Raw genomic sequence first — 20,541 nt, forward strand, 5'->3', positions numbered from 1 at the left:
ACCTTGCAGTTATGCTATAATACTTGCTGATCAACTTAACAATATCCCTAATTTAAGAATACCATTGCAATCAAACTCTTACACTTTCCTGGAATGCTACATAATTAGAGTTTCCAAGAGCAGACCTGAGCAGCATTAAGGTGATTGTTTTATCTTTAAAAATAAAAAGCACAGGTATACTGAGTATTGTAGAGGATTTGACTCAACAAAGATATATGTTCAAATTTTTTTTAAGAGAGACAAGAGAAAGTTGAGAGGGGAAAGGGGGACAGAGAAGAGTTGTGAATTAAAATGAGTTACTACACCAGGAATCACAAACTCAAAGGCTTATGGGGCAAACAGTTAAAATGGATACATCAACGGAGATGGCTGTAAGTATAGTTTCTAAGCTGCTTACATTGTGAAAATGAATAGCATATGTCCAGTTACACTGTCTTTTAGAGATTATCCTAAAGTAACAAAACAAATTCCTGACCTATATACATTGGAATTTCCCCAAAAAGGAGCTTTTGAACTCTAATGTCTTGATATAGATATATATGTTTAATTTGGGGATGTATGCTGATCATATTCAAACTCAGAAAAACAATTATATGACAAAAAATGTCATAGTAAATGAAGTATTTTACATAAAAGCAGATTTCAGTGTAATTGCATTTAATAAATAATTCTAAACTTGTATAAATAATAGTAAAGTCTAAAATAAAATTAGTGAGAATCATCAGTAAAATAAATGAGAAAGTATCAAAAGTCCAGTTATCAAAATCTATATGTATACTGACAAAATATAAGGTTATAAATGTTGGTGACTACAATAAATCACTGCAATTCAACCATCAAAAGTATTATATTCTTGAATTCACAAAAATCATCCCACAGAAAGTCTTAAAGTTAACCAAATCACGTTACTAAAAGTGTAGAATGAGAAGATAGAATGTTTCAACCAAATTAACTAAATTGCAGAATGGGAAGTCAGAACATGTTTTAATTTTTTTTTTCCAGGTACCACTGGGAATGAGCAAGTGAAGACCACTATCATAACAAAACACTTTGCAGCCATAAAAAAAAATTTCATTTTCAAAAATGATTTAATGATGAGAATTACAAACATTATGTGGAAAAAAAGATACAAAAAAGTAAATGTAGTAATCCAAATTAATAAAATATGCCTGAAGAAGGAAAAAAGGTCAAATAATGCATAGTGGAAAAAAAAGTGAACAGAAATAACCAAAATAAAATGTTTCAACAGATGACAGACAAGGGACTTTTCCCTTATATTTTAAATTCTTTTCAATGAACATTACTTTTAGGAGGAAAAAAAATGATAGTTTAAAAAGATTAAGAGGAATTCTCTAAACAAAACTGTCAACAGATAATATACTAAATAAACACAATGACTTGGGAGATAACTATCCACCAAGCCTTCAAGAAATCAGGATTCAAGATTTACAAAGGTGCACAACTGAACCAGTTTCAACATATAAATTTTTAAATAGCAGCTGTTGATTGTTTTAGCCCTTTAAACACAAACACTTGTAGAGCTCATATTAACTGTTACATGCCAATAAAAATACACAGCCCAGTCCTGAAGCTTACTTTTGCCACATAAACAAAAGCTTCAATTTCAATTTTCAAAATTATATTTAGAATTTGGCAAATATAGTTAAAATGACAGGTAGAACATGCCTGCTTGTAAATACAATTTAAACATAGGTCATTCACTTTAATAAAAGTTAAAATCCATTTCAGTATGAAAATTTTAGCAATGACTTTTTGTAGTAGCATTAATTCATTAAAACTAGCCTTTATTTTTATATGCTATGTTGAGTTTATAAATAATGAAATTTAAAAAATAAGAAAATGAAGCTAACAAGATACAGATGAGGCTGTTACCAGGCTCCGTGCATGTGAACAAGTGATGCGATAAACCTCCAGTCAGTGCGTTTAAGAAGCACGGGGTGCGCCGCCACATGGCAGCAACAATGGCATACCTAATCTGTAGCAGATGAAGAAAATTTGGCAAACTCACATTTTACAAGACACAAAGCTTAAAAGGAAAAAATTAAAAGAAAAATCTGCATTAACTATTCTTTTTTAAACTATTGCAAACAAAGTGGAACTCAACCTTAAATTTAATCTTCTGCAACAAAGTAAAATTAAAGATGCCTACTTCCCTTATTTTGGGTGCCAGAAAAATCAAATTACTGAAAAATGCTTTCCTACCCGCAGAAAGTATACTGAACTTATTTTTTTTCTGCAAATTTAACTTTTGACTTCTAAAATTTCTACATCACTATTAATAATTAAATAGCTTATATGGCATGATTATCTTGTTAATTTTTTAAGACATGAATTTTTAATTGGGGTCCTAAGGGTAGGGAAAAATGAGACTACTCCTTAAAGTTTTATATAAAATTTCATGTGTATGTGCATTTTCTGAGGGGATTCTCAATTCTACAAATTCTCAAAGGATCCTTGACCTCTAAAAAGAAGTAGTGCTGTAAGAGCTAAGATTACATATTATTTATCTTTATATAATTAGCACACTGACTAGCATATAATGGGTAAAGCATAAGAATGAATAAAACTATAATCTGAATTTTCAAAAGCTACATTTTTCTTTATTACTGTATTCCTTGCGTATCTTCACAGTAATAAAACTCACACTCTACTGAGTTAAATTATTGTTCAAATCCCAGGACAGCTGAAAACAGTCAGTCAATTTTTAAAGTACTTTAAAACCAAAAAAATTATTTTATCAACTAAGTCTGTATCATTCATACGACACATTATTTTGGATTCCTTTATTTTGCGGTTGTAAAGGAAAAAGGGATAAAGATAAAAAGCAAAATAATACTGAAAACCTGAAATCTTTCTGACTCACTCAACTTTCTCTGTAGCGTTAGGTAAGGAAGAGAGAGAAAAGAGAGAAAGTGTAACCATGATTACACTAATGTTAGCAAAATGCTCTCTCTTATATGTATTCTGCTCTGGGAAACTTTCCCTTCATCCCTCACCCTGGTGTCCAATAGTAGCCTGTGTATACCCTTCACCACAACACTCATCATTTTGAATATAAGTATCTGTTTAATGATGATGACTCTACTACGTAGCATATATATGGCTTCTTGGAAAGTCCTTTCATCTTTCATCATGCAATCCACAGAGCAATACCTTGCACATAGGAAGTATTAAAATGCTAGTGGAACAAATGAAGGTTTTTTAGAGAATGCTGAGACACAATGATAACACTTAAGTTTAAATGGAGATTGGGGGGAATAAGCATGAAATACTAATGAACTAAGAGTGGCATTTTTGACCTTCAAGTATATGACTGAACATACAGTGAGACTGAATGTGTGAGTAAAGAAAAAACACTAAACTAATAACTATTTTAGGTAGCTACTCCTTAATAGTACAGGTTTTTACAGTCCACTAAAGTTTTTTATTACTTAATTTAGGGATATTTTATTTTATGCTAGATATAATCTGGAATACAAGTTAAAACAAGGTTAAGGCTATCCTTCATAAAAACTCCACCTTGGAAAATATAGGTTAGTAAACACAACAATAAATTTGTATTTACTTAAATTTTAAACTCAAACCAACAACAAAAATACTTAAAAAGTCTTAAGTCATTAAAAGGTCAATAAAATGACAACAATGCCTCTTCAAAAATAATGAGTGGATAAGATTTAGAGCCAATCTAGTGACTAATAATGGTGAATCACCTATTTTCTATTTATATTGTGCAAAACAAACCTGATTTACGCTATAATTCTCAGGAAAAGCTTTATTTTTCTTCCACTCATCTGTATTTCCTTAACTAGCTGTAACAGCTTCTTGTATTTTGCTGACACAGAAAACAATGATTGCCATCGCTGAAATTTAAAGTTATATATTTGATCTTTATATGAGCTTTTATGAAGAAATGGTGGAGGGGGAAAAGAAACAACACAGCCACCAATAAACATGACAGCATCAAGACATGAGACAACCAACCAAAAAGCTTTAGCAATTACTTCTAACATGTCAGTGGCTGAAGGATTAGTTGGAATTTAAATATCATATTTGAAGTAAGACAGTAAGCAGTACTACAATTTGTTCTACTTAGTATAAATTCTCTTTAAAATTAATTGTTAAGAGATGACTAGTAAGTCTTGCCTTACAGTTCAGGAGCAAAAAAATCACTGCTTTGGGTTTTCTTATAATGTAACAAATCCTATCATCATATCATGAAGTGTTCTTTTATCTTTTTAAGATATTTCACTGAAGGCAAGGAATGGGCCACTGTTTACCAACCTACCTAACTTTTCAAAAATATTGATAGCTACCATCAACTTCAGAAAGAAAGCTCACTCTTCTCCCATATTTCTGAGTTCTGTGAAGTGACATGGTGAGGAGAGGTACTGGCAGTATTTCTTCTCCCTCTGATGCCTATCAAAGGTGAAAATGCCTATAAACCACAAGGTGCTCACAGTCTTTGTGTGTGTCTACGTGAATATGTACTTATGTATATATACACACATACGTATATACATTTTTATTTACATTAATCATTCAAGATACAGTTATTAAGATACAATCTGTAAACTGCACTTAAAGAAAAACTGAATTGTCATCTTATACTTACGAGCCATAATTTCCCTAGTTATAGAACATAGTTAACCTTCTGGCTTCATAACAATAATTTTCACTTTTTCAGAATCAGAATCATTTTGTAAAATACATCCTATAAACAAAATACAGGTGTTGGCAACACAGCCACATGAATGTTTTATTATCTATGCCTGTGTTTATACACTACCACCAAGTTAAACAGTTGCAAAAGAGACTATAATATGGCATGCAAAGCCTAAAATATGTACTATCTAGCTCCTTACAGAAAAAGTTTGCCAACTCCTATCATGGTATAAATAGCTGTAACTGAAAACTGCTAAGTACCTACTCCAGTGCTATCTGCACATTCTAAAATCTTCTCAGGAATCATCTGAAGCAGATATTATCTAAGTTAAAAATAAAGCAAACTAAAGTTCTAGGCTTTCAACAATATAAGCACTGCATGGAAATCTGTTAAACATTAAGATTCCTAAGCCCATCTACAGAAATTCTTGTTCAGTTTGTCTTGAATGAGACCCAAAAACCTGCATTTTTTTCAAGTAACCTATGGGATTCTGGTACAGATAGTCAAGGATCAAATATAAACACTTAATATAAAAGAGATAAAATGACTTGTCTAATATCACTTCTGTACGTGACTGAGCAGGAATCTGAACCCAAGGGTGCTTGGTTCAAAATCTACGCTCTTTCTGACTTCTCTCTTGGTTGTAACTAAGCTTAATACATCTGCTTTTAAGAGTTAACTTAGAAATTTTTATTCTAGTTACAGTACACAAAATCTAAGTTATTGTGATTGAAAAATACATGCGGGGACTTCAAGATGATCCAGTATGAATTATGAAGTTTAACTAAACTTGCATTCTGAGAAATTTAGGGTCTGAAACACAATACATAACACTCAAGTACTGAAGTTGAGAATATCAAAGTCAGTCTCTTGGCTTTCATTTTACTACTTTTACATATATTTATTTATATCTCATAGCTAGGTACAAAATGGTGAAGCTCTGAGCCCAAATCACATGAATTGACTTAAAAAGTGATAACGAATCAAACACATCTGTGAATGTAATATGCAGCTTAATCATTTATTCTATGTAGAAATTATTTTAACCCAAAAAGACTTAACATTTAGCTTTAGAGACTATACAAAGTAACCAGTTAAGAAAGTTAAGAACTTTGTGGTTCATATTTCTAATTTTAAGTCTCCTCATTGAAACTGCAGCTATAAGTACTAATGCTATGCTAAAGTCTTTTATTTTTTTGCTTAGTAAATTCACTAAATTTATAGAATTTATACTTTTTAAAGTATGAAGTATGATATCTTCTATATAATTAAATGTAAATATGTCATATAGTTATATTACTTCAAAACCATTAGCTCCTAATTTGAAAGAGTAAGATAATAATAAACAGAACAAGCTTCTTGCCACACTTTCATGAGTTTCAGATTTTATCTGACAAAATTCCAACCGTATTTTCTTAATGCTTATGTATCAACTAATCACATAAGAATAGATTTTCTTTTTTTTAAGTAGATGTCATGGAATCCAAACCAGCCTTTTTAACGGACACTATAAAATCACTGGTAAGGAAAAATAACAAAACATCTCCATAACCCACACACAAACATAACCACAAAGACAAGAAACAAATGGTACATAACAGACTTCTATGAAAAAGGGCAAACTCTAAACTATATATCAAAGTAATTATATTTGTTGAACTGTGAAATTTATTCTTCTGTGTAAGGAAAAAAATTAGACACAAAAGTATGATTTAGGTAATTCTTGGTAATATAAACAAATGACGACTTTGAATTCTTAAAGCCAAACTGAAGCATAAAGATTTTATTTTAAAATGTGAGGACTTTTCTTATCACTAATCAATAGTTTAGACAGGCAAGTGGTTAAAATGTAAAAATGCATTTTTTAATACTTATGACAAAGTAATCTGATTTTTTTGGTCCCTTCTATTTTAGTTGTATATACAAGTTTGTTCCGTGAAATGAATATGCAAAAGAAACATAAAAGTATGAAAAATTAAAATTATATTCCAAAGGAAATAGACTCTCTTTATTAACTTGCAGTTAAAAATAAAGCTGAGTGTCCACTTCAAACGTAAGATGAAGTCCCTCACTTGAAATTCCATTATACAAAATAATGTGTTATTAGGTCTTGCACTAAATTAAAAGCTAAAACACTGCTTTAAATGCATAACTAATACTCTTGTCTCACAAATGGCATTGAGATTTGGTTACTAGCACATAATGTAGTGCATATATACTATGACAATTATATATAATAAATGGACAATTTAAAAAATTAAAGGACACTGTCAAGTACTTGTTTTAGAGTACACCTAATATTTAAAAAAAGACTCCATACAAAAACTTCAAGATATTCAAAAAGAAAATGTTAGCTCAGCATATTTTTAAATAATACAATCTCCAATCCACATTAAAATATCAAATATAAAAGTTATTCAAATATGTTTTTGAAAACAGGTGCTTCAGTCTACTACCCCTGACAGTGTCCTTTGGTCGGTTTTCTTCAAGTTAAAGAAAGTTACAAATATTAACAACTTTTGCATTAGAGTAGTGTCAACTTATCATCTGGTAAGACTGGTCATAAACAGTACTTTAATATAATTATGATCATTTAATCAGAATTCTTTGGCTTTAGTATCTTCACAACACAACACTTTGGAATCAAAATAATCTTTCAACTATAATGATTATCTTCAAAACTGATTTCCTATAAAATGCAGTAGCTTCATACTTTCAAATATACTTTTTGAATTAATACTAATCCTTCAACCAAAATTGTATTTTGAAATTTCAATTTAGTAATGAAGGGCATCTACTGTAGCAACCAAACCTCAAACCACTTTATCTAATAATATAACCAAGTATTTCTTAAATATGAAAACATAAGAGAATTTGAATACAGAAAGATATAAACAGTCACAGAAACATTTCACCAAAAATTATCACTATCTACCTCAAAATGTTAAAACTCGTTACCAGAGCTCCTTGATTATTACTTTAGTAGATATAAATTTCAACAACTACAAGTAACATTTCCTCCATCTGTGGCTCTCTCCTTAGCATTAAAATTTCTAATAAATCAGTATAATAAATGGGTAATAGAAAACCTGGAGACATATTTGTTTCTAATAACTGTTGTCCTTGCTAACACTGAGAAAATTTCTCTATTTATAAAGCAATGCAAGTTCATTGTTTTTCAATAACCCCCATTACAAGCAGGTGTATTTACAAACCATGAATTACCAAATAGGTTTTACAGTTAAATTTGTAAACAAAGTCATTTTATCATTTTTCATTTAAAATTCGCTTAACAGGAACCAAACTGTTTCTATTAAACCAAATCTAAAAAACATATTTTATACAAATATAGAGAACATATATTCCTAATTTAGCATAGTTACCATAACTTTATAACCTACAAGAAAATCTTTAAAGACTTCAATGCATGTTTTCAATCCTTGCATTTGAATTAAATTTCAGTCAAAGATCAAAGGACCATTAAGAACATCAAAGAAATCATCTCTACCTAACTGCTAAAGTCATACCTACCTTGTTTCTCATTGTAGATTATATTCTTACACAATAGGTCATTATGGCAAAGCACAACGGGTGAGCCCAGGTTGGAAAGAATCTCTTTCATCCACGTCATCTCTTCCTGAAGAATCTGAGAGCTTGGGATATCACTTAGGAACCTTTTAGTTTAAAAAAAAAAAAGTTATATCTTATTTATATTACTGACATTTTTTCAAGTTTAAGGATTAGTATCTACTAGTATCTATTAAGGATTATTATCTATTAGTATCTATTAATAAGTTCTTTCCATTTAATTCCACAGACTCTTAAATTAAAACAAGCCAATTATTCCAAAAGCTAGAATAAAGGAAAATCTTTACAATAAACTTAACCATGAATAAAAAGAAACTGAGCAACAGTTAAAATGAAGGGCAGAAAAGTAAAAAGTATATCACCTATACAGCACCTATTCAGGTGCTTGCTACCTGTATTTTTCCCACTACTGCATTCTTCTCTACACAGCTGCCAAAAGTAATCCTTCTATGTTTTCAAAATGATGTAACTGTTCACGAATTTATTTAAAAGTACAGAAATGAATAGAATAGGATTCACAGGATTACGAACATGATTATAATCAAGTACAAACAAAAAGGAATGGAAGAAAATATGAAAAATATTTTTAATATTTTAATTGTTTTTAATGATCTAGTCGTTTATTTTCTATTGAGACAGGATGTTTTCACCCTGTTAATCACTGTGCATCTTCAGCTTTTCCAAAATAACACTAACTTCAAGGATTTAAAGTCTACGTCACAGAGATTCTAGGAAATATAACCCAAAACCTACCCAAAAAAGCTTCATTGGATAATAATTTTTAAAACAGCAGCTAACATTTATTTACCACTTAAATGGCCAGGCAATGTTCTAACAATTTTATATATTCTAACTCAATTAATCCTCATAAAAACCCTAAAAGGTAAATGTACTACTCCTGCTATTCCCATTTTACAGATGAGGAAAGAGGTAACTTGCCCAAGGTTAAAGAGCAGAACTGTTCACTGGCAGAACTGAGATTTGGTTCCAGATAATCTGATCCCAGAGTCTTGTGCTCTGAAACCATACAATGCTACACTACCTCTCAACCTTGCATTATCTTAAAAACTCAAGAAAATCTTGCATTCATCACTGCCATCTACTTCATTATTTTTAGGTGGTTTTTCCCAAAAAAATCTTTAAATAAAATAACTAATTCAAAAGAGAATGTTGTTTTCACACTGTTACTTCCTGAATATCCAGCACATTGGATACTTACAGATGTTTGCCTATCCCAGTTAAAGGGGTATAATATCCCTACCAAATTCAAAGTTTGAAAAACTATCAGCAAATACAAATACACAGAGTGACTGAAACTAATTTTTGAAATAAACTCAACAGAATGATGCAGCTATTTTTCCCTAATGAATTATAAAAATATAAAAAAAGAACAAAAACAATCCATAGGTCCTATATGCCTGTTGTTCTTAAAACAAAGGCTTCCTGAAATATAAAAGGTGAAATTTTCGTGTATGTTTCAGATATAAAGAACAAAAATTTCCAATTTTTCACAAGTATTACACTATATTAAAATGTTCATATAATTTATTCTAAATAATGATTTGTAAATTGTTTTATATAGAAAATAATGAAATACCTTAGTCAGTTTAAATCTGGGGAGTCAGTTTTAAGACTCCAGTAAATGTATTTTCAACCTTTCAACCAGTAAATGTATTGGGGACTTCAATAATCATAGAAATCTAAGACAACACAAACTTTTCACACTCCAATATAACTACACTGTCCCAATGTAGACCTCTAGGCCTATCCAAAACAGCTTTTAACAAAAATAACTTTTTAAAAAAGAGTCTATGGCAACTCACACTACACAAAAAATGTACCCATTCATGCTTTATATTTCATTTACTTCCAAATAAATGTTCTATATTAATTTCTTAGCCCCTTATTTCTACCCACTCCCACATCTCCTGCTTTTGTAGGGCTTTTTTTTTTTCTGAGTCAGTTAATGGAGAAAGACTTATTTCCATAGTGCCATCTGTGAATCAAATGAGTCAATGCTTATTTTATTCAAATGCAAAAAGATAAACCAAACCATTATTTTATACATAAAAACTCATAGTTATCTTTGAAACCCAATATGTAGAGCAAAGCAATGTAAAATATCACTTAAAATGTAAAAAGTAATTTTACCTTTCATTAAGGTCTTCATCTGCAAATCCTATGGGAATGAGAGAGAAATATTTCCCCATTTTTAGCCAAAGATTAGACTTGGGAATCCAGCCATTGTGTGCATGGATAGCATGGATTTTAGCAAGCTGGCGTGCTATTAGCCTATTTAAAAACAAAACACCACAAAAAAGAAAATATTCAGCATCATATAGTTCATGTCTACCCATACATAAACTAAAACAACTAGTATGCATTTAATAACATAATTTCATTTTTACCATCTATGTGTTTAAGAGTCAAAATAATTGGCCAATTCAACTTTCTCAAGAAGAATCAAATGCTTAAAGCATCAAAACAAAGAAACCTGTAATTAATACAGCAATTACATACTATGTCCAAAAGGGGCTATGGGTCTGGAAGTAGGTGGCCTATTTTCATTGCACGATGTCTGGGACCAGCAGAACAATACACAATTACAGATGATTTCATGGTATGTATTAGACATGAATCAGAGATACATTTAAACTGTAATGAGTCATTTTAATTTTGAGCCTTTGAAATTAATGAGGTTAAAGGGCAAAAAGGAATTAAAGTAGAAAGGTAACTGGGGAGATAAATGGGTTCTATGAGTTAATTTATATAGATGTGTTAAAGATAAATTCTCTAAACATTAGGATTTTATGATGTCAGAATCAATCTTCTTAATGCAACTACAAAATAATTTGAAGCTATATATACTTGTGTCCATGCTACCTTTGTTATCTATAGAACCTAGTATGACAAATGCTAATAGAGGAATAAGCATACCAAACAGCTATACACTAGTCAGTGGACAAATGACTTAACAGTAATCCACAAATTACTTAAAACTGGCAAATTTTTAAGATGTTAACAATCTAATGTAACGTTCCTCAAAGTACAGTTCTAGGATCTCCAATATAGCACCACCTAGGACTAACCGAGGTCCTACCTCAGATATACTCACTCAATCACAATCTCTGGGGGCAGGCTCTAGCACTCTGCATTTTAAACAAGATCTCCAGGTGATCCTAATCTACTGTAAAGTTTGAAGGGCACTAATATAATGCTCTGCAGCTTGGCTATATACTGAAATCAAACTCCGGAAGCTTAAAAAAAATACAGAGGCCTGAGTACTACTGCCCAGAAATTGTGATTTAATTGGTCTGGGATACTGCCAGGACATCAAGATATTTAAAAGCTTCTCAGATAACTTTAATGTGTAAAAACATTTGAGAACCGCTCAACACAGGGAAGCTAACAGTATAGCAATCCTTTACCAATCTGAGATTAAATAACAGTTTTATTATATTTTTACACTGTAGTGAATATTCTTATCTACCTAGTTTCTAATAACAAAAAAAAAGTCCTATTTTCCTTTGGAGAAACTTCCATTTCCCTCATTTTAGTTCATGTGGTTCTTATAGAGTTTATCTCAATCCTAACCCCCACCCCATCTGCAACACTAACTTTAGGAGTGAAGATATGACACAGACTTACTCAAAGCATTCCATCCTTCAGGCCACAATTGGTTCAGAGCATATTAACCAAGCTAGGCCAAAAGGATTTGATCCCAGAACTTTTTGTTGAAGCTACTGACTTTGGTTGAAACTATCAGAAAAAGAGGAACCACCTCCACCCCGCCCCTATCTGGGCTGGGGATACTGATTAGATGAGCCTGCAACTGCTGATCATTGTAACTGCCACTCTTGTCTTAGTTATATGTACCAATAAATTCTTTCTTGTCAGATCGAATTTTCAAATTATCATCCTCAATCAAGAGTCCTAATGCATTACAAAACATCAAAATCTGTAGCCTTTTTTAATATGTGTGCTTTGATTCATAATCTCAAACAAACCAGTAAAAAAACATTTCTTTATATAAATTAAATTACTACTTGACCAGCCTTTCCCAAGACTACATATTCATGCCTAACAAGAATATAGGAAAAAGAAATTTATTTTATGCTAATCTCTCATATACATATAGGCCCAAATGAATGCATGATACTTTAAACAGCAGGAAAAAGCCAAGTGGTAACAAAGCCAAAACAAAAGAGAATGCAAATATCTCTCTCTCTCACACACACACACTCTCTCTCTCTCTCTCTCTCTCTCTCTCTCTCTCTCTCTCTCTAATCTAATCTCAATAATACACACACACACACACACACACGATATATGTACATACATCTTTGCATACGTGTGAAGAGACACCTATATATTTTAAGCCAGTAAGGACAGGTTTATAACTTTAAGGATAGTTGGGACAACAGGCTTAAAGAAAGATATGATCTATGTTACATAAAATTCAAGAGGCAATCTCTGTCGAAAGAACATTATGTTCTAGAGATGCTTACTAAACAAATGAGACTGGTGATTCAGGAAAAGGTTCACATACTAAAAGAGGTATTTAACATCAACAAATTTTATTTGCTATGATCTTAAAATATGAATAATAATGCCATTTTTATAGTTTTACCCCAGTTTGCAAAATTTTCCAAATGAGTGATTTTTATCAAAAATTTATCAAATATAATTTTCTCCTAAAACAAATTTGATATTACAGATGAAAATGAGAATTACATTTATATGACAGTTTAAAAACATTTCTGCATAAGGTTACATCTACTCAAATAGAAAACAAACTAAAATATTAATGATCATTATACTATAGTAAAATTAATACCTACAAAAAATCTGTATCAAAACTTAAGAGCTAATTATTAATATCATCTAAATTAAGTTACAGATATATCTGCCCTATTTACAGGTGCGTTATTAAAATTAGATTATATAAGAGGCGAAATATTAAATGACGGTAACATATTTATATAATAGGTAAAAATACATTCAGTTACTTAAAATATTTTGTAGCATTTTCTTATAAAATTCAAAATAATATAGCAGCAAATAATCATAATAATAGTTGAGACTGCTTTATCAATACTATGGATAAATACTACCACTAAGTCATCCTACAAAGGACAAAAACCATACTTTATTATTCTATCTATTCTAACACTCAGCACTTACGAAAGGTACTTCACAGATATTTGATGAATAACCGATACTTGAAAAACAGACTCAGTATACTTAGAAATTTACCATAAAACCAAAGTCCCGTCCCCCACCACTATTAGGTTTATTGTCAGGTGGATCAAAATCTATCTTGAATTTTTAAAAATTTCATATAATAAGAACTGTAACAAAATCAAATGTCTTGCTATACAAAAATAGAGTGACCATCCATTTGAAATATTGCCTTTTCTTTTTACAAGAAAGACAAATCTTGTACAAGCCTCTTCTCAAAGTATAGAATTCAAGTCAATTACTAACTGGTCTATCTTTTCTGTACAAAAATTAACAAAAAAGAAAATATTTATAATACAAATATCCTTATGGAAATAACAAGTATAGTTCAACTGCAATTATAGCACCTATATACTTAAAAACTAGGCTTTGCTAAGAAAATTAAATAAGTCCTAATTACAAGTTCTATTTTCATCTAAAATTTTTGATAAACTGGGCTTGAACAAAACAAGGAATTTGTGCAGAATGGCTCAGTTAAGAAAATTAAGTTTTTACTAATAAATGAATTCAACAAAGTTGCAGAACACAAAAGCTACATATAAAAAATCAGTTACAGTTCTACATTAATAATGATCAAAAAAAATTAAGAACAATTCTATTTACAATAGTATCAAAAAGAACAAAACAATTATGAATGAACTAAACCAAGTGAAAGACTTATAAACTAAAAACTAGAAAACGTTGCTGAAAAAATTAAATTATACAAATAAATGGAAAGACATCATTTGTTCAAGGACTGAAGACTTAATATTTAATATTAAGATGTCAATACTACCTAAAGTGATCTATAGATTCAATGCACTTTCCATTAAAATCCCGATAGCATTTTTTCCATAGATAAAAAAATCCATGCTAAAATTCAAATAAATCTTAAGGAACCCTACATAGCTAAATATCTTGAAAAACATGAATAAAGTTGGAGCTCCATTTCAGACTTCCTGATTTCAAAACTTATTACAAAGCTGCAATTACCAAAACTGTGGTATAGCAGATGCTCAAATAACATCATTTCATTCAACACTGATGAGAAAAACAAAAATCAATTCCTGGTCAGAGCCGCCATGTGGAGTTAACACATTCTCCCCGCATGTCCTTACAGGTTTTCTCCAGGTACTCCAGTTTCCTCTCACATCCCAAAGATGTGAATGCACATTAGGTGAACTGTCATATTTATATTGCCCCAGTCTGAGTGAGTGTGGTATATGAGTGTGCTGTAATGGAGAGTTGTTCTCACCTTGTGCCCAGGTGCCAAGATACGTTATGTTCTAGCCACCTGAACTGGAAAAAGCGGGTTGGAAAATAATTCTCTTACTTGTATCTATTAATCTTTCTTAAATGTAGCTCACATGTATTTCAGTGCATAATATTAAAAGTGTTTAGGGGCCTTTATTTAGAATTTTGGTGATACTTTTGTGTCCAGATATATTTCACAAAAACTTAATTCTTGTTTACAGTTGATACTTGAACATGGAGATTAGAGGCACTGACACCCTTGCACAATAAAAAACCCACATATAATTTTTGATTCCCCCAAAACTTAACTAAATTATACGGTTGACCTTTAAACAACTCAAGAATTAAGGGTGCTGACTCCTCATGCAGTTGAAAATCTGGGTATAACATTTGACTCCCCCAAAACTTAACTAATAGTCTACTTTGATTGGAAGCCTTACTGATAACATAAAGCCGATAAACATATATTTTTTATGTTATATGTATTATATACTGTATTCTTACAATAAAGTAAGCTAAAGAAAATGTTAAGAAAATCATTAGGAAGAGAAAATATATTTACAGTACTATTCTGTATTTATTGACACTGTAAGTTTATGTTGTCCATTCACAAGATGAATCCTGTCAGTACCTACACATCAATAGTCTTATATACTGTAAATGTTATACAAATTACTAACACTAGACATCAAAAATGAAGAAATGTGAAAAAATTCATATTTATTTACAAGTATAGTGATTCATGTAGGATTACAAAGAAGCAGCAATATGGTAGCCTGGTATAATAGATACATTTGGTCCATGATATTAAGGAAATCATCAAAAATTTACTGTATATAAAAACTGCAGTATTTACTGGCAGCAGGGGGGAGGTTTGGGGGGGCGGGGGAGAAACACATATTAATGGACTCTCACATTTCGAACCCGTGTTGTTCAAGGGTCAATTGTATATCAATTAGCCTATAGTAAATTTGGTTTTGTTATATGTCATTTGGCTTAAAGTTGCAGTTTCCAAGCACCTATTGCTAATGTTAAGTGAGGATTTACTATACTGGCATAAAGACAAGACATATAGACCAATGGAATAGAGAAATCGAGATAAAATCAAGTTTATGCTCAAATGATTTTCAGTAAGGGTGCTACGACCATTCAATGGTCAGAGGACAGTCTTTTCAACAGCTGGTGCTAGGAAAACTGGATATCCACATGAAAAAGAAAACAGCTAAACTCTCTCCATGAATCACACAAAAATTAACTCAAAATAGATCAAAAATCTAAACATAAAACTCAGAGAAAAAATAGGGGAAAAGTTTCATGACATCGGATTTGGCAATGATTTCTTGGATACGAGACCAAAAGCACAGGCAAAAAAATTAAAAATAGATAAAACTGGACCACAACAAATTTTAAAACTGTATCAAAGGACAAAACAGAGTAAAAGGAAATTCCTCAAAAGATTTGAAAATCATACATGTGACAAGGGGTCAATATCCAGAATATATAAAGTATTCCTACAACTCAACAAAAAATTAACAATACAACTAGAAAATGGGTAAAGGACTTAATCGACTCCCCCTCCAAGAAGATATTACAAATGGCCAGTGAGCATAAGAAAACGTAAAACATGAATAATCACTAGGGAAAGAAAAATCAAAACTACAAAAGGTACCACCAAAGCCATTAGAATGGCTAATATTAAAAAAAAAAAAAAATACAGTAAGTGTTGGCAAGGATATAGAGAAACTGGAATTCTCGTGCACTGTTGGTGGGAATATAAAATGGTGCAGCTTCTATAGGAAACAGTATGGCAGTTCTTCAAAAAATTAAAAATAGAATTACCATATGATACAGCAATTCTACCTCTGGTTATATTTCCAAAAGAACTGAAAGCAGGGTCACAAAAAACTATTTACACGTATGTGTTCATGTGCTCATAACAGTATTATTCACAACAGACAAAAGGTGGAAGCAACTCAAATGTACATCCATGGATGAATAAACAAAATGTGATATATACCTAAAATAGAATATCAGTCGGCCTTAAAAGCAGTCAAATTCATAGAGAGAAAGCAGAATGACAGCTGACAAAGTTGAGGGTATGGAAGGATGGGAACTTGTTTAATGCATGTAAAATTTTCGTTTTGCAAGATAAAAAGAATTGTAGAGATTGGATGCACAACAATGTGAATGTACTTAACACTATATACTATGTATTATATACTATAATGTTATATAACAGTATACTTAAAAATGATTACAATAATTATTGCACATAATTTACCACAATTTAAAAGAAAAAATTTTAATTAAATGGTCATAAAAAAGAATGTTCTTAAAAAGGCTTGATTAGAGCACTTCAATTATTTTTTATTAGTCGATTTTATATATAACGGGAAAAAACTATAAAAAATCTCCATTAAAATAACAGCATTATTTAATAAATAATTTTTGTTTTGTATACACAAGTATAAAAACAAAGATTTCTGCATTATTCACTAGTGTCAATAAGTAAGGTTTACTGAACTAACATCAAGGCAAATGCTACTTTAAAAAATCACATTCAATAAAGTCAAATGTTTAAAAATCTCAAGGCGTCAGAGAATTTTCTCAAATATCCTCTAATACTAATTTCTCCCTCTTTTTGAACCTCTTAAAAAATTAAGAGCATTATAATAATAACAGGATTTTTTTGGAATTGAAAAATAATCCCTAATCTTGCCATCACAATATAGTTTACTTCATTTTTACATACTCCCTTTGAGTTTTCACTAAGCACATTATTGCCCGATCATAGCCACAGTTCAACTATTAAGCTGAGTTTTTTCCTCTCTGCCCTGCATAAACCATTTGGATGTTTTAGACAATTTTCAAAACTATCATACCAATAGGAGTGTAATACTTATTAATGCTGGTGCACCTTAGTTATATCTGAATATAAGAGTTGTCATGACAAAAACATAGTGTATAACTTTCTTTTATAAGTTACTATATATTGCCTTATTGATTTCCAAATGAGAACAACTACCAATTTTACTTGCAACCCACAATGTACCAGGTTCACTACAATATCCTCAACACTGGAAGTCAGTGTTCTTGTTATATATCTTGAAAATGTGCAATAATTCATCTTAAACTGCATTTATCCTATTATGTCTATTGCTGGATCATTTTTAATTAAACTTCAGCAAGGATCTCCAGCTGAGAGGCAAGTTTTAAAGAAATATTTGATGAAAAAATTCCTAAACACCTTTGAATTAAAAAAAAAAAAAAAATGTCTGAAAGTCTCTGCAATACTTATTTGGTTGCTACAGAAGAGTCCAAATAGAACAGATCATGATAAATTTCCATAAGCTGAATTACAACTTAAGCATTGAATCCAACTCATGTTAACCTATTATCCCATTTTCTCAGCCTCCTCGGTGCTCTGTCTCATCCTTTAAAGCCCAGTTCAAATGTGAAACTGCTTCATTTCCCAAATATACCACAGTAAACTATCAGTACTTTTTTTTGAAAAGCTTTTCTCTTCTTCCGTGTATACCCTTTCACTTATTTTTTTCTCCAAGATTATCTGCCACAGATTGTAAATTACCAGGAGAGCAGAGATTGTTTGAATTATTTTTCCTCCCTTAGACTAGACCAAACATAAACATATATTCCAATGCCTTTTATATTCAAAGTAGATACTCTTTATTATCATCTTAATTTAGGCAAATATGTATGTCCGAATGAGTCAAAGCAAGTACTGTGGACTTTGATCTAAGGCTCAATCAATATTTACTGAAGCTGTGATTAATCAGACCAGACTGTTGGCTGCATATTAGGCTAACCTAATAACAATGGCTCAAAATGTGACATCTAACGAAACCCAAATTGGCAATAAGTCTTTACTAAATAAATCAAATATACAAAATTCATTTTTTAAAAAAAGAAAAGCTAAAAGGCACATCATCCCAAATTTACATCCCTAACCTCAACTTGGGCTCCAGAATCATTTATTGCTTACTTGAGTTTTTAAAAAGTATTTAACTGCACATATTTGAAAACAATAAAACCATGTTCCTTTTTTAAATAATTTATAATTCACTTATTTTATTAATTCAAATATGTCTTTCTCTCAATTAGCTTTTTTCTATTATGTTGTTTACAATAATTAACAAAACCTGCTGAACACTTAAATATGCCATTAGAGAATTACGACATAATCTAAAATAAATGTAATAGCAAAATAAGTTAAATAGCACATGTTTACTAGTCATACTAAGCATATTCCATTCTATTATTACAGAGTTCCTGTCACCTTCCTTTACTTCCTTTCTCAGTTTCCACTCTGCTTCTCTTTTTCTAAATTGTGAGTCAATTCAAAATATCACTTATTGCAAGTAGAATATCAGAATTTAATTGAAAAGTACTGATGTTTGGTTTCTAACAGTATGCATTCTTTTTTTATGGAATGTGTATATGCCTATACTAGTATCATTTACATATTCTAAATAAGTAGTAGATCCAAATGAAAATACTGAAGAAGCTATTTTTTAATAATACCTTTTTTAGTTCACAGCAAAAATGCAGGGAAGGTTTAGAGATTTTCCATACATCCCCTGAGCCCACACATATATTGCCTCCTCTATTATCACCATCTAACACCAAAGTAGCACATTTGTTACAACTGATAAACTCACCATGACACATTACCACCCAAAGTCCATAGTTTACATTACAGTTCACTCTTGGTGTTTTACATTCTAAGAGTTTGGACAAATTTATGACAGGTATCCACTACTGAAGTATCATACAGATATTTTCACTGCCCTAAAAATCCTCCCTATTTATCCTTCCCTTCTCCACTAACCCTTGGCAACCACTGTCTTTTCTACTGTCTCCATAGTTTTTCCATTTCCAGAACGTCATATAGTTGATTTAATGCAAACATGTTTGTGATATTCTTTCAAACAGTAAACTGAGCTTTGACAAAATTTCAATGTTCTTGATCAAAAAACTATAAATTATGAAAAGCTTTCCTATTAAAACAGAAATTCTGTAGTAAGCTTAATGATTAATTTTATAGTTATGAGAAATCAACAAATAGAAGTCTACATTCATTTTCTTGAGTCTATTCACTTCAATTCTACGAATTTTCAGAAGTTATTTTTCATAAGTGGTGTAACAAAGACCTAGCTATTTTCCTTTACTTTTTATGGTCTTTTCTCAGTAAGCAGAAAGGTTAAGTTACTCATCATTAGTATTCTCTTGGGAGGTACTTTTACTAGCCATGTGATCTTGGGCAAAATACTTAGGATCTCTGCACTTTTCTCATCTATTAAAATGGAATTATAATATTAGCTACCCCCTAGGATTGTTGAGTTTATTAATATACATTAGTATTTAGAACAGTATCTAGAGCATATTAAGTGCTAAATCAGTATCAGTCACCATCATCATCACGTTAACGTATCACTTCTCCAATAACAGAATATATGTTACTACTGTTTAGTATTGGTTAAATAAAATCTTGAATTTTTAATATAAAATAGTCTTCAAGGAAGTTAAAATGAAACCCAAAACAAGGGTGAACTAATGGGCAATAATTAACTAAAACTGTTTAGTTCAGAAGATTCTGAGGTCTCATCTAGGTTCAGGAGGAAAGGGTTCCAAGACTATTTAGTACTCTGTCACAAACGAAGTAGTGGGTATGTTTGTGGGAATAAATATTTGCTATGCCCCATCCATATGGTTCTTTTATATACTTCAAAGAACACCATATAATATGCCATATTAAATAGTACTGAAGAGCAAAA

The 20,541-nt window shown here is 30.9% G+C and overlaps 1 protein-coding gene across 1 annotated transcript in view; it reads right to left on the reverse strand.

Moving 5' to 3' along the window:
* The window catches only part of ETNK1 (ethanolamine kinase 1), a 53,090-nt gene that overhangs the window by 14,500 nt on the left and 18,049 nt on the right, over positions 1 to 20,541 (reverse strand). Inside the window, exons 3-4 of the mRNA XM_039882502.1 lie at positions 10,424 to 10,564; positions 8,216 to 8,358 (exon numbers count right to left, since the gene is read on the reverse strand). Coding sequence (XP_039738436.1) covers positions 8,216 to 8,358; positions 10,424 to 10,564 — 284 coding nt within the window. The remainder of the gene's footprint in view (positions 1 to 8,215; positions 8,359 to 10,423; positions 10,565 to 20,541) is intronic.

Source organism: Pteropus medius, unplaced genomic scaffold (genome assembly GCF_902729225.1).
Source record: "Pteropus medius unplaced genomic scaffold, Ma_sr-lr_union100, whole genome shotgun sequence".
Taxonomy (NCBI): Eukaryota; Metazoa; Chordata; class Mammalia; order Chiroptera; family Pteropodidae; genus Pteropus; species Pteropus medius.